The sequence below is a fragment of the Tamandua tetradactyla genome, chromosome 13, assembly GCF_023851605.1.
Source record: "Tamandua tetradactyla isolate mTamTet1 chromosome 13, mTamTet1.pri, whole genome shotgun sequence".
Lineage (NCBI taxonomy): Eukaryota > Metazoa > Chordata > Mammalia > Pilosa > Myrmecophagidae > Tamandua > Tamandua tetradactyla.
The window spans coordinates 8,384,409-8,398,980 of NC_135339.1; the positions used below are offsets into that span (position 1 = coordinate 8,384,409).

General features: G+C 59.7%; 1 protein-coding gene across 1 annotated transcript; it reads left to right on the forward strand.

Annotated features, from left to right (window-relative positions):
- Positions 1-891: 891 nt before the first annotated feature.
- Positions 892-9,926, forward strand: RBP3 (retinol binding protein 3). Its single transcript, XM_077126490.1, has 5 exons — positions 892-3,936; positions 5,892-6,082; positions 7,706-7,848; positions 8,542-8,894; positions 9,663-9,926. The coding sequence occupies exons 1-5, from the start codon at positions 892-894 to the stop codon at positions 9,924-9,926; spliced, it is 3,996 nt and encodes a 1,331-aa protein (XP_076982605.1).
- The last annotated feature ends 4,646 nt before the right edge of the window (positions 9,927-14,572 follow it).

Below are 14,572 nucleotides of genomic sequence, written 5' to 3' on the forward strand. Positions count from 1 at the left end.
CATGACTTCCCAGCTGACAAAAGTCTTTCTGACCTATTAGCCTTTCTTAAATTAAGGAGTCCTTACCTGGATGCCTTAGTTTGTACATTTTCATAGGCTTAGAACTGTAAATTTATAACTTATTAAATTCCCCTTTATAAAAGCCATTCCATTTCTGGTATATCACATTCTGGAAGCTTCCAAACCAGAACATCTGATAAAATTATATAAAGGCAGCCCCGGGGACCTCTCAGAGCCAAAACAAACAAATAAAAAAACAAACAAAAAAAACTTGTGACCTATTTCTTTGAGTTTCCTCTTCAGTTTCCTTTTGATATATTTTGAAATTTGAAATCCATACTAAAGCAGCTGACCTGGTTCATTATATTTGACCCATAAATATAAAGACCACCTGCCCTAAACCCATCCTTATAAGACAGACAATCCTCTGTCCAATTGATAGAATTCAAGCTCATTCCTTTTTCTGACTATAAAAATCACTTGCCTAGGAGAGCAAAGCTTTCTCCATTTTTTTTTTAAACACGATCAAGATTCCCTGCTGCAGCAAAGCTTTTGGTGATAAAATGCTGCCCTCTGCAAACTCGACTTTTTCTATTACTTTTATCGTATGCAGAGATGACGCAGCAAGGGGAGATGCAACACACTTTCGGGGTCAACCCCCCCTCCGTCCCTTCTCCCACATCCCTAAGGCTGACCAGCTTGAGCAGGAGAGGATTAAAGGCTTATTGGGGCTGGAAGCCTCACCCTGACTCCTGCACTTAGCCCCAGACCTTCTGTCTGCCAGCTGAGAAGGACAAGGGAGGAAGGACACAGCGGCGAACAGAGCTGAGGCCCAGTGGACACTCAAGGGGCCTCTACTGCAGGGCCCAGCCTTCCTTCTGGATCCCCACGATGAGACAATGGATCTTGCTTCTGTCCACTCTGCTGTGTGGCCTGGCTGGCCGAGAGTACCTCTTCCAGCCGAGCCTGGTGCTGCACATGGCCAAAATCCTCCTGGATAACTATTGCTTCCCAGAAAACCTGCTGGGCATGGAGGAAGCCATCAAGCAGGCTGTGAGGAGTCGCGAGATTCTGGGCGTCTCAGACCCCCAGACGCTGGCCCACGTGTTGACCAGCGGCCTGCAAAACTCCCTGAATGACCCTCGGCTGCTCGTCTCCTACGAGCCTGGCACCCCAGAGGCTCTGCCGCAGGCCCCAGCGCTCAGCAACCTCACAGGGGATGAGCAGCTGGCCAGGCTGCAGAAGGACGTCCGCTCTGAGATTCTGGAAGGCAACGTGGGCTACCTGCGTGTGGACGACATCCCGGCCCAGGAAGTGATGAGCCAGGTGGGGGGCATCCTGGGGGCCGAGGCGTGGAGGGAGCTGGCCGGCACCTCGGCCTTGGTGCTGGATCTCCGGCACTGCACCAGGGGCCACGTATCCGGCATCCCTTACCTCGTCTCCTACCTGCTCCCTGGAAACTCGGTCCTGCACGTGGACACCGTCTACAACCGCCCCTCCAACACGACCACAGAGATCTGGACCTTGCCGCGGGTCCCCGGAGACAGATACAGTGCCAACAAGGACGTGGTGGTCCTGACCAGCGGCCGCACGGGGGGCGTGGCCGAGGACATCGCCTACATCCTCAAGCGGATGCGTAGAGCCATCGTAGTGGGCGAGCGGACCCTCGGGGGGGCCCTGGACCTGCAGAAGCTGAGGGTGGGCCAGTCCAACTTCTTTCTTACCCTACCGGTGTCCAGATCCCTGGGGCCCCTCGGCGGGGGCAGCCAGACATGGGAGGGCAGCGGGGTGCTCCCCTGCGTGGGGACGCCGGCCGAGCAGGCCCTGGACAGGGCCCTGGCTATCGTTGCCCTGCGCCGGGCCCTGCCGGCAGCCATCCGGGCCCTGGGGGATGCCCTGGAGAGGTACTACACCCTGGTGGACCGCGTGCCGGCCCTGCTGCACCACCTGGCCACTGCGGACTTCTCGGCCGTGGTCTCCGAGGAGGATCTGGTCACCAAGCTCAACGCCGACTTGCAGGCGGTGTCCGAAGACCCCCGGCTCCTGGTGCGTCGCGGGGGGCCTCGAGAAGCCACTCTCAGGCCCGAGGCTGGAGCCGACGCGTCCCAGGGGCCGGCCCTGGCGGTGCCCGAGGACGAGGCCACCCAGCAGGCCCTAGTGGCCTCCGTGTTCCAGGTGTCGGTGCTGCCCGACAACGTGGGCTACCTGCGCTTCGACAGGTTCGCCGACGCCCCGGTGCTGGAGGCGCTGGGCACGCACATCCTGCGCCAGGTGTGGGAGCCCCTGCAGGACACGGAGCACCTCATCTTGGACCTGAGGTCCAACCCCGGGGGCCCGTCCCCCGCCGTGCCCCTGCTGCTTTCCTACTTCCAGGACCCCGACGCCGGCCCTGTGCGCCTCTTCGCCACCTACGACCGCCGGGCCAACCGCACCCAGGAGCACTTCAGCCGCGCGGAGCTGCAGGGCCGGCGCTACGGCCACAGGCGCGGCGTGTACCTGCTCACCAGCCACCGCACGGCCACGGCCGCCGAGGAGTTCGCCTTCCTCATGCAGTCGCTGGGCTGGGCCACGCTGGTGGGCGAGATCACGGCGGGCAGCCTGCTGCACAGCTGCACCGTGCCCCTGCTGGAGGGCCCCGCGGGCGGCCTGGTCCTCACCGTGCCGGTGCTCACCATCATCGACAACCACGGCGAGTGCTGGCTGGGGGGCGGCGTGGTCCCCGATGCCATCGTGCTGGCCGAGGAGGCCCTGGACCGTGCCCGGGAGGTCCTGGACTTCCACCGCAGCCTGCCGGCCTGGGTGGAGGGCACCGGGCAGCGGCTGGAAGCCCACTATGCGCGCCCGGAGGTCGTCGGGCAGACCAGGGCGCTGCTCCGGGCGAAGCTGGCCCAGGGAGCCTACCGCACGGCCGTGGACCTCGAATCGCTGGCCTCGCAGCTGACCGCAGACCTGCAGGAGGCGTCCGGGGACCACCGGATGCTGGTGTTCCACAGCCCCGGGGAGCCGGTGGCCGAGGAGTTGCCCCTGCCGCCCCCCGCTGTCCCCTCTCCTGAGGAACTCACCTACCTCATCGAGGCTGTGTTCAAGACAGAGGTGCTGCCCGGGCGGCTGGGCTACCTGCGCTTCGACGCCATGGCCGAGCTGGAGACGATGAAGGCCCTGGGGCCGCAGCTGGTGCCGCTGGTGTGGCACAGGCTGGTGGACACGGCCGCGCTGGTGGTGGACCTGCGCCAAAACCCCGGCGGCTACACGGCCGCGGTGCCGCTGCTCTGCTCCTACTTCTTCGCGGCCGAGCCCCACCGGCACCTCTATTCTGTCTTTGACCGGGCCACCTCGAGCGTCACACAGGTGTGGACGGTGCCCCAGGTCGCTGGCCCACGCTACGGCCCCGACAAGGACCTCTACGTGCTGGTGGGCCACGGCAGTGGCGCAGCAGCCGAGACCTTCGCCCACGCCATGCAGGATCTGCAGCGAGCCACCGTCATCGGGGAGCCCACGGCCGGGCGGGCCCTTTCGGTGGGCATCTACCAGGTGGGCCGCAGCCCCCTCTATGCCTCCATGCCCACCCAGACGGCCCTGAGCACCTCCACGGGGGAAGCCTGGGGCCTGGCGGGCGTGGAGCCCGACATTGCCGTACCTGTGGGCGAGGCCCTCACCACCGCCCAGGACGTCGTGGCCCTGCGTGCCAAGGTGCCCACGGTGCTGCAGACAGCCGGGAAGCTGGTGGCTGACAACTACGCCTCCCCCGAGCTGGGGGCCGAGGTGGCGGCCAAGCTAAGCCGACTGCAGAGCCGCTACGCCAGGGTGACCTCCGAAGTGGCCCTGGCCGAGATGCTGGGGGCTGACCTGCAGACACTCTCTGGTGACCCCCACCTGAAGACGGCACACATTCCTGAGGATGCCAAGGACCGCATTCCAGGGATTGTGCCCCTGCAGGTAAGGGATGAGGGGCCTGGGGCCTCAACCTGCCCTGGCATGAGTTGACCAGTTGTCCAGGTTCTGCTTCAAGCTGGGCAAAGGCTTGTAGACTTAGTTCAGTGTCCAGGCTTTCACCTACCAATCTCAATCCCGCTTCCTCTCTCACCCCATCATCCCACCCACTCCCTGTGCACCTCTGTAGGACATGCCTACCCATGGGACCCAGTTTGAAAAAGCCTGGGGAAGGAGAAAGAGCTTCACTCTTGGCTGGGTGGAGGGCAAGTGTTGGCAGGGTTCTCATTTCAGTGCTGGGAAAAAGATTGGTAGGATGCATGAGGACACCACACTGTGATTTCCTCCTCAGTAGCCACGGGATTCTTGCTATTCCCCAACCCTGCCTACCAAGATGCCAGTGGGCAGGGTGGGGCTGGGTCACAGGCAGACGGCCTGGCCTCCCAGTTGCCCCAAAACGTAAGTGTGGAGCCTGGCATGGGCCCTGGGGCTGATGGGGTGCCTAGGACAGCCCAGAGACCAACAGCACCAGCCTTCTAGAGTTAGGTTCCACCACCCACCATCTCCACCCCCAATGCGTAACTCAGCAGGGTGACTTGTGATCCAAGGACAAGTTGGATAGGAAATTTTGAGCAAGGCTACTGGGGTCAAAGTATTTGACAGCAAGCAGTGAAGCTTGGAAAAATGGTGAAAAAGTCAACCCCAGGTCTAGAGGAGGGAAGTTCTCAAGGCCCTTGACCAAAGTGGTCTTAAGATACACGTGATCCTCCAGTGAGTGCTAAGAGCTCAGCCAAAGCATCTCCTCGGGCTGTTTGCTCACCGGTTGTTTTACTCAGGGGGCAGAGGTGGGAAAGGTGGTCTTTGTCTTGGTTTCTCTTGAAAGCATAGCCTGAGATGGGGATGTGAATGCAGGCCATTTATTTGAGGATAATGGCTAAAGCGGGGTTGAGTGGTCAGGAGAGCGTGAACGGAAAGAGGGGCAAGCCAACATCTGGGGCATTGTTGAAGGCAATGGGGGCTCAAGACCACCAGGACCCTGACGATGTGGGGCCATCCCTCTGTGGGCAGGAGGGCTTGACCCGGCCACTGTCACCTTCCACTGGCTGAGAGTGGCCTCAGGGATAAGGACTGTCTCACTCACTGAGACAGAGCATGCTCACCCAACTTCAAAGAAGGTCCTGAGCAGAGAGTGGAATGGTGTAGAGTCTACCTGAACTCCATCTGCCACAGAATTGTCATCCCCTTTTGAACAAAGGGAGAATGAGGCCCTGAGGGGTGCAGAGAAGAGTGGCCTGTGTCAAAGGGCATGTGAGTGATGGTAGAGCCAGGCCTGGAGGTCAGCTGTTCCCATCAGCACAGCACAGCTCACCGCCCAGCTGCCCTTCAGTGGACCCTGGAAAGACAGTGAAGGAGGAGTCCACAGTCATGATTGGAGTCCGATGCAGATTCAAATTCTGACTTCCGTTCCCCAGCTACACGCCCACATGAGGGTCACTTCATTTTCAGTTTGTCATTGAAAAGACAGAGAAAAAATCTACTCTCCAGGATACCCGAGAGGCTGACAATATGGGTTGCAAAAAGCTTAGCACAGGCCTGGGCAGCAGGTAGTCAGGCCCTATTAGCAGGAAGAAGACAAGGCCAAGGTCACCAGGAACTGGCTGGTAAGGCTGGGGGTGGGGGCTCAGCTCTGATTGGCAGGCGTGAACAGTCCTTTGAAGGAGGGTGCCCCAGAGGACACGAGGTAGTCCCGGGACTCCCACCCATGTGGATTTCCTGGGCCCTGTCCTAGGCTGAGCCACCTCTGGGCCAGTCAGCAGCACCCACCAACTCCCGCCATATGTCAGTCTCCTTCCTGTGCCCTCACTGTGTCTGTGCTATCGAGGAGGAGGTTCCTGGATCCTGCTTCCCTGGGTCGGCCATAGGTGCCCCCATCTCTGAGCCTGACCTCCAACCCCCCACAGATACCCGCCCCCGAGGTCTTCAGAGACCTGATCGAGTTTTTCTTCCGCACAAACGTGTTCGAAGACAACATCGGCTACCTGAGGTTCGACGTGTTTGCAGACTGCGAGCTGCTCGTCCAGGTCTCTGAGCTGTTGGTGCGGCACGTCTGGGCGAAGATTGTGCACACGGACGCCATGGTCATCGACATGCGGTCAGTGCGGAGGGGCCGCTGGTTCTGCAAAGTCCCCAAGGGAGGGAGAGCAGCTCTGGGCCAGGGGACAGGAGCAGAGAAGGAATGGGTCCCCTGCCCACCAGGGCTCCAGAGCGAGCCCGGGGGTTCTGTTTTACTTGGCCTGGGGAGGGGGCAGCACTGGTCTTTCCCTAAAGCCCCTCGGCGAAGCCTGATGTGCATCCCAGTGGCAAATCTCAGCACTCACCCAGCAATTCCCAAATCATCAGGCAGGTGGGTCACCCGCTCAGAGAGAGGAGATTAAAAAAACCCTGATTCCTGGGCCCCTCCCCAGCCCTGCCAAATCAGAACCCAGAGGGTGCGGCCTGGCAATCTGCATATCTGACAGGCCGCAGGTGATCCCCTCTCCCCCAGGCCCTCATCTTCTGCTTCTATGAAACATGCCTTATATATGAAGAGATCCCAGCAGAGGGCAAGGGCTGGAGGTGGAAGATGCTCCCAGGCCGTGGCAGGGCCCAGGCTTTCTGTGACCCCCAGGCCCAGCAATGGACATGCCCCAGGCATCCTCCGTGGGCACAGGAGGGCTGGCTGCTTCGCCTCAGGAGCCGACGCTCTCACCCTCCCCTGCTGCTGGAGTAGCAGCAGGGGCTGGCGGAGAAGGAGCACCAAGCCCAGTTCTGCCTCATTGGCCACCAAAGTCACCAGGTTCTGAGCCATCAGTGGGTGACCCTGGGTTCTCATGGGCTTCTCTCCTCCCTGGAGGACTGCAGGCCAAGCATCCCTGGTGCTCAGGTTTTGTGTGTGCTGAGAGCAGGAGCTTGGGGGGCCTCCCGTAGTGCCTTTGATCATTTTATTCCTCAAACTCTCTATCAAACACGCAAGTAACTTCGTGGCGGGACCCTTTCCTTGTCACTGTCCCATCCATATATTTTAAAGAGGAAAAGACCCACCTTCCGGGGACACTTTGGTTAAAAACCCTTCCATTCCTGAGATTGGGAGGTACAGACACTGAGCCCTGAACCCCAAACTCAGCTAGGCATGCTCACACCATGGCTGGAAGAGGCTTAAATGTGTCACCAGCCCTGAACTCCTCCTTTTCCACCTGGGATCCAGGGGCCCCGTGAGGGGGGACACCCCACTCATTGTCACACAGTGAGGCAAATTCAAACGGTCCAGAATTCAGATCCTTTCTTATGGGCAGTTCCGTACCCTGAGTCCTCGGCACTGGGTCCACGTCAGAGATCCAAACAAAGGCACCCAGGGGATCTTCAGGGTTCTCAGTGTTTCCCAATGCGTGCTCCCCTCACAGGAGGCGTGGGGGCGGGGAAGAATTCCCTGGTCAATCAGTGGGGGAGACTGATCGGCACGGTCATGCTTGCAGGACTTGTCAGAGCCTTGGATGTTTCATATGTGATCAGAGAGGGAGGATACAGTAGGCAGTGGTTTCTAAACTCATTTGACTGCAGAGGCTCTCGTTTTCAAGAGACTTGAACTCTGGAAACACTCTGAGAAATGCCAACCTGAAGAGTGATGTAGAAGGAGATGGTGACCGACCAGAAGCTGCTGTAATCAGAGCACTCCATGGACAAAGATCCAGCCTAAATGTGACCTCTGCCCCACGCTGGGCTCTACTTCCTCCCCCAGGTTCAATCTTGGTGGCCCCACCTCCTCCATTCCAGCCCTGTGCTCTTACTTCTTCGACGAGGGCCCTCCAATATTGCTGGACAAAATCTACAACCGGCCCAGTGACTCCATCAATGAAATCTGGACCCAAACCCAGCTGGCAGGTGCGTGGAATGGCATTCTCCTTGCAGCTTATCATTCCAGGAGCTCCTGATGTTGGCCTTCCTCATAAATAAATCAGGGCAATACAGCTTGGCTTCAGTAAGATAAACAGCAGCTAAATATAAAGACGCTGACCTGGTCCACGTGCTTTGTGCATAACATCCTTAATCCCCACAAAACAGGCACTGTTATGCCCATTTTCAAGGGGAGAAAATGAGTCCCAACTAGTTTGAGTATCTTGCCTATGGTGACACAGCTAGCAAAAGAGTCAAATTTGAACACTGGTTTTTCTAAGAGCATAAAGTCCCTGGCAGTTTGCAGCCTTGAGCAAAGTGAGAAGACCCCTGCTCATGGCTCTAGAGCCCCCTCCCTGCCAGCGCTAAGCCCAATATCCAAGACAATGCACCTTGCCTGAACCCAGCAGCAGCGTTTAGCACACCTGCCCAAGAAAGTTCACGATTTCCACCAGCCTTCCATTGCTGGGCTGGATCCAGAGCAGGGACAGGAGGTGCCTCAGTGGACTCTGGACTGGGAGGCCACCACACCAGCTCCTTTCTGGTTAGGGGAGTTGGGAACCTCAGTCCATTTCCCTTGTCAGCATGCAGAAACTGGGGCTCAGAAAGGTCAAGCGATGTGCCGGGAGGACCTGGGGTGGTGAATCGATGCCCGACTCTGAAGCGCCTTGTGTCTTCCAGGGGACCGCTATGGCTCCGTGAAGCCTGTGGTCATTCTGACCAGCAGCGTGACAGCAGGTGCCGCGGAGGAGTTTACCTACATCATGAAGAGGCTGGGCCGGGTACAGGTCATCGGGGAGGTGACCAGCGGGGGCTGCCAGCCGCCACAGACCTACCACGTGGACGACACGCACCTGTACATCACCATCCCCTCGGCGCGCTCCGTGGGCTCCGCAGACGGCAGCTCCTGGGAAGGGGTGGGCGTGGCGCCCCACGTGGAGGTCCCCGCAGACACCGCCCTCGCGCGAGCCAAGGAGATGCTGCAGCGCACCCTGCCGAGAGCGAAGCGCAGCTCGCGCCTGCACAGCCAAAGGGTGGGGCTCCCAGAGCCGCGCCCCAGGGCGGGCGGAACCTCCCGGCCTCCCACGAAGGGCCCTCCTGTGTGGGGTCCTGCCCCGGACCTCTGACGGGCAGCACGGGGCAGCCTGGAGCTCCCGTGGGGCTTGGACTGGAGGCATCCTTGGAGCTCATTTATACCCTCTCGTCACCAGCGCAGCAACCTCCCTGGTTGTACACGCCAGGGACAGGGAGCTCACCCCCTGCAAAACCTCTCCCTTCCATCTTCACACGGTAGACACCGGGGGAGCTCACGTCCCCACCCATCGCCACTCTTCCTAAGAGCCCAGCCCTGGTCCTCAGGTTCTCACCCAGAGCAGCTCTGTCCAGAGGAGCTGCAGTGGGAGCTGCACATGGGCGCCAGGAAAGTCATTTTAAATTTCCCAGTAGCTACATTAAAAAAAAAAAAAAAAAACACTTCGTGATTTTCTGTAAATCCACAACTTCTCTAATTAAAAAGAAAAAAGTGAAATTCAAGCAATAGTGTATTTATTCCACCCGCTAGACACACAATAGTATCATTTAGCCCACATTCAATATAAAAAGTTTTAATGAGCGTTGCAATATGAGGTCTTTGAATTCTACCCTGTGTTTTGCACCCACACATCCAGTGAGCACTGGCCTCATTCTCAGTTCTTCACGGCCACCTTGCCTCCCTGAGCGACCGCACTGGCCAGGGGTGGCCAGAGGCCTCTTTCCCCATATCCTGTCCCCACTCTGCCCGCCCTGTTTCTCCATCCTCCCAGGGGCGCCCGTCCTACACGTGTCCAGGGGGATTTTGCTCCCCCCCGTGCACCCCCCTCATCGCTGATCCCTCAGCCGGCACCTGGTGGACGCTCAATGAGTCCCTGGGCTATGGGCGAGCAGAAGGCGGGGCAGCTTCCTCCTCCCCAGGGAAGCCCCTCAGAAGCGGGAAGAGGGGCCCCAGGTTCCCGTGGACCCTCCTCGCCCTGCTGGTGCCGGGGGCCACCCAGTCCTGCTTCTGCTGGTGGGCCAGGGACCCACACTGAAAGTTCCCTGGGCGCTGCCCAAGGTCACCGAGGGGTAAGGCTGCAGGAGGAAGAGCCCAGCACGGACATCAGTGTGGGGGTGCCCGGGGCCCCAGGACTGGTCCATTGACCTATTGGTCTGGCCATACTTGGCATGTGCTCTGCTTCCAGCAGAACCAGGGAAGCTTCCTCAAGCATCTTCCCACAAGGCTGCCAGGCAGAGCCCTGGACGCCTGACTCCCCCAGGCCCTCCCCAGACCCCAGAGAACAACCCCCTTGCCCATCCTTCAGGGATTTTCCAGGTGGGAAATCCTGGTTCAGTCCTGAAAGCCCAGACAGGAGGGAAGATGTCACTTCCGTTCCATCCACTGTTGTGAAATCCAGTGAGGTTGAATGTGTTCACTGCGGGTCAGCAGCAGCACACAGCCTGTAGTCGCAGGGTCTCCTTCACTGTCCCTCCTGCCCTAGGCACGGAGGCCACGCTGGGACGGCTCCACACAGGCTCCGTCCTGGGGCTTCCTGCCCACCTCTCTCCTATATACACGGCTCTGTGATTATCAATTGCCTAAATTTTAGTAATATTTTTTCTAGCTGGTGGAATCTGGGGTTATTTTTCTAACAGTCTTCTTTATGCTGGCTCTTGGGGCCCTGGGCTCGGGGGGTTGCCTGTAAGGAGAGGCCCTGTTCCCCATGCAATTTCACGGTGAGAGGCTGCAGACCACAGCACACTCCAGGTCCCCCCCCGTGACACACACACACACACCCCTGCCTGCACATCCCACCTCACTGCCTGCCATCAGCTGGGGACTTCCTGGCCACCACCCTGAGAATAGCTCCTAGCCCAGACAGCTTAGGACAACAAGGGACAGAAGCCCTTGTCCTCTCGCCTCCTGGCCCTGGAAACAGGAGACAGCCTGCAAGATAAGTTCAGCTAAGTAGCCCCCCACCCTGCCTCCCTGCCCCACTTCCATGCAAAAGGGGCCTCCAACTATTCTTCTCTGCAAGAAAGTGGCACAAGCTAAATCACGTGGGGGGAAAGGTTTCCTTGAGAGAAATCACACCTTCCTACCTAGTTTTTAGGCTTCCCAATTTGCCTTCTAAAAGTAAACAAATGATGCAAATGAAAGGGTACGCCATCCCCTCCCTGGCAAAAGGACTTGCAGAGGAGGCCCACAGGGGGCGCCGTCGTTCCATGAAAGGAAGGTTCAGGCCCCTGGACTGGTGTTTCACCCCTCACGGGGATCCCTTCCTGTGCCCAGAGGAACGGGTGGTCCCTGTGAGCTTAGGGGCCCCCAGTCCAGCGGGCCTGTGGGGGGCAGGGAGCATATTAACATCAGGGCTTCCCGCCTCCCTCCCTCTCTCACCACAAACAGGCCTCCTAACCTCCCGCCACCTCTGTTCCGCCTGATTTCCTCATTGCCAGGTGCTGAGAAGGAGGCAGGTAGCACTTGGCTGTGCGGTGACCTAATGTGCTTCTGAGTCACACAGCAGGGCAGGGAGGAAGCTGGGGTGAGGGCGGCATCGACTCCAAGGGACCTGGGTTAAGAAAGAGGGCCGGGTGGGTAAACGAAGTCTCACCCCCATGGAACAGCTTTGAACTGCAAGCATCCTGAATCCACATCAGTTTTTACCAAAATGAACGCCATCTTAAAAAGCAGAGCTGGGGAAGATGTTTGGCTGTGTTTCTTCATCACTTCGAGTCTTCCCATGTCTGTCTCACCTGGGAATGGTGTCGCGGGGCCCTGAGGCACTTCCATTCCTGGGCAGTGCAGGCTTTGGCTCTGTCCAGCTGGGGTGGGTGAGCCGTGGAAGGGGGGTCACAGTTGTAGAATTTCATGGGTGCTAGTCTGGACTGCACTCCCCTTCTTTCAGACCCTCTCCCCCCTCCCCCAGTCCCTGGCTCCCCTCCCTGCTGGTGTTCAGCAGCCCCTGACCCTCCAGAAGCTTCTCCAGGCTCCTTTCCCCCTGGGTGGAGCCCCTCACACCTCCTTCTCCCCACTCTATGTTAGGGGTTTCTACTTTCCTGCACAAATCCTCTCCCTCCAGGAGCTGAGGGCCCTGAGACTTCTGATTCCCTCCAGATCCCTGGGATGCCCTGGGGTGCCCCAGTCACATGGTGCTCTGACCTTGGGCGTGGGGGACCTGCAGAGGGACTCGACCCACCGAGGGCCACGCGGCTGGGTTTGCTCATCCCCAAAGGAGGCTGTGGGTCTGGGAAAGGGGCTGTGGGCTTGGGGCCCTGCCCCGCCCTCCCTCCCCAAACACTCTCCCCACCACCTCCATAGAATTACCCAAGGCTGCAGAAAGGGGACAAACGGCTTCACCGTGGAAAAGTGGTAAAAACGGAATACGATGGGTGTCAAATCTGCTAACTGGTGAGGCAGAAAGCTTAGTCTTGTTTGTTCCATGACTCTGCAAACACATTTTGAAATCAGTTTTTAAAATTGGACAGGGAGATAAACGTGAGCCACAAGCGCCCTCTCCTGGAGGCATCTGCAGGCCACTCGGGCCTCCCATCTTCCCAGTCCCCAGTGGATACCTGGACACCCAGTGCCTGAGGCAGGAAGGCCCTGGAGTGGGGAGCGGGTGTCCATCAGCCCCCACCCCGTGTCTTCTGGCCGTGCGCCCCGTGGGGCTCCCCAGCCAACCCCTGAGGCAGCCCTTGGCCCCTCCCCACCCCACCCTCCCCCAGGGCCCCCCTGCTGTGCACGGTTTCCTGATGCCCAGGGAGCACCTCCCAGCGCTCTGGGTTCTCAGAGCCAGAATTTGCTTCCCAGGGGGCCCTGCCCAGTGGTGGGGGGGCACGGTAGTAGCAGGGACAGGCTGGATGAAGGCTCGGGGTTCCCAGACACCACGCACCCTGTCTCTAGGGCTCGAGGATCCCAGGTCACATTTGGGTTCAGGAACTGACAGGCTGGTCGGTTTTTCTCCCTAGATGTCACCGGACCCCCCAAATAGCTCGAGAACACAGAGCACGGAGCCCCACCCCAGCCCAATGGGGAACCACCTGCTCCTCTGCTCCCACCTGTCACAGGAGGTGTTGCGTCCCAAGTTCCCTCCCAGGCCCTGCAGCCTGAGCGGAGCTACTGGGTCCAGGCCCAGCACTGCCCCCCACCCTCATAGGGGAGCCGCCGCTTCCTGAGCTGCTGCCCTGAGTGGGGGGCACCGGGCAGAGTCTCATCGGGACTCCCCTCCTCCCACTTGGCCATGGCCGTCCACGGGCCGGGACCATGGGCTCAAGCACGGCAGCGGCCTTTTGGTCTCCAAAGCTCAGGGGGTCTTTCCACGGGACCACCTTGTCCCACAGGACCCCCCACTTGAAGAAGGGCTCCTGAGGTTTCAGCTCAGCCAGACCCCCACTTCCCGCACATAAGTGACGGGGGGCCCCCTCCGGGCAGCTCCGGCCCAGGGGGACAATGGGGGCGGCAGGGCTGGGGTCTGCTGGAGGGGTCATCTCTGGGCAGGTGAGCCATCGGGAGCCCAGCTGGAACCCAGGGCCCAGTGCCCCGAGGGCATGAGAGGGTCAGCCCCGGGGGGGAGAGGGGGGTGGGGCGGCAAGTGTACCCTACAGAGGACACAGGGATCAGGCTCCCCACCATGTGAAAGGTCGCTTTGGGGGCGCCTGACAGCCCACCATCACGCCCTCCTAACACCGCCCCTCTCCCTGCTGGGCCCTGGCAGCAGCCCCATTGGTGTCATGTGACCCTGGGGGGCGGCCAGGAGCGACCTGAGCAGGGCCACTCAGCATCTCTCCAGGGAGGGGCCTGGGGAGCTGCCCGGGAGCCCCCACCCTCCCCCCGCCCCTGCCATGGTCCTCTCTTTGCTCCTTGGGAATCCATGGGCTGTGGGCATCAGACACAGAGCGGGGAGGGCACAGCCCAGAGGCCCCCAGGGCAGGAGCCTGAAGGAGGCAATGCCAGCTGGGTCCCACAGGCTGTCCAGCTTCCGGGGCCCTGAGGCTTGGTTACCTCCCACCACTGCCAGCACCCCACACCCCAGCCCCCCTCAGTCCAGACCCCAGGCCCACTCCCATGGCCCAGGGCCCCATTTCACAGCCCCCCTCAGCCCAGCCCCCCAGGGCCCAGTCCCCCACAGCTTAGCACCTGCCTCTGCACAGCCTGAGGCTGGTCAGACCTGTGTCCTGCTGGGAGCAGCCTTAGCCAAGACTGCTTGGCTGTTTCCATGGAAATCCCCCATTTGACAGAGGAAGGGAAGGACAGATCCTTTGCTGTGAAATGTTTTAAACATTTTGCAGTTCCCGGAAAGCTTCCTTATTAAACAATGGAATTTCTCACATCTAAGAACACAGCCTTCCAGGCTCCTGAATCTGCCTCTGTCAGTGAGGCCCCTTCTCAGTCCTCGGAGCTGCCCAGGTCCCTAATAGGGGCCCGGCCTGCTTGGGCCTTTGGTCCACCCACCTCCCTGGGGTTCTGTCTCTGAGCAACGAGCAGATGCCCCATTTATGCTTGACCCCTGACCCCGAGCTCTGCCCCTGTCCCTGTCGACCCCACCCTCATTCAGAGACTCAGCTTTGCCTGTGAGGTGAGCTTCAGCCGTTGCACACGATGAGAGGGCTGCTGATGTCCAGCCTTCTCTTTCCCATCTGCGCACACCTGGCCTGGCTCCCTGCTGGCTCTGGAAATAGAAACCGAGAGAGCAGGGTTGAA

Bases quoted from the DNA above. Each gene is read 5' to 3' on its own strand.
- RBP3 (XM_077126490.1), top strand. From the start codon at position 892: ATGAGACAATGGATCTTGCTTCTGTCCACTCTGCTGTGTGGCCTGGCT. The intron at 3,937-5,891 runs GTAAGGGATGAG...AACCCCCCACAG, and splicing joins CAGGGATTGTGCCCCTGCAG to ATACCCGCCCCCGAGGTCTT. The intron at 7,849-8,541 runs GTGCGTGGAATG...TGTGTCTTCCAG, and splicing joins GACCCAAACCCAGCTGGCAG to GGGACCGCTATGGCTCCGTG.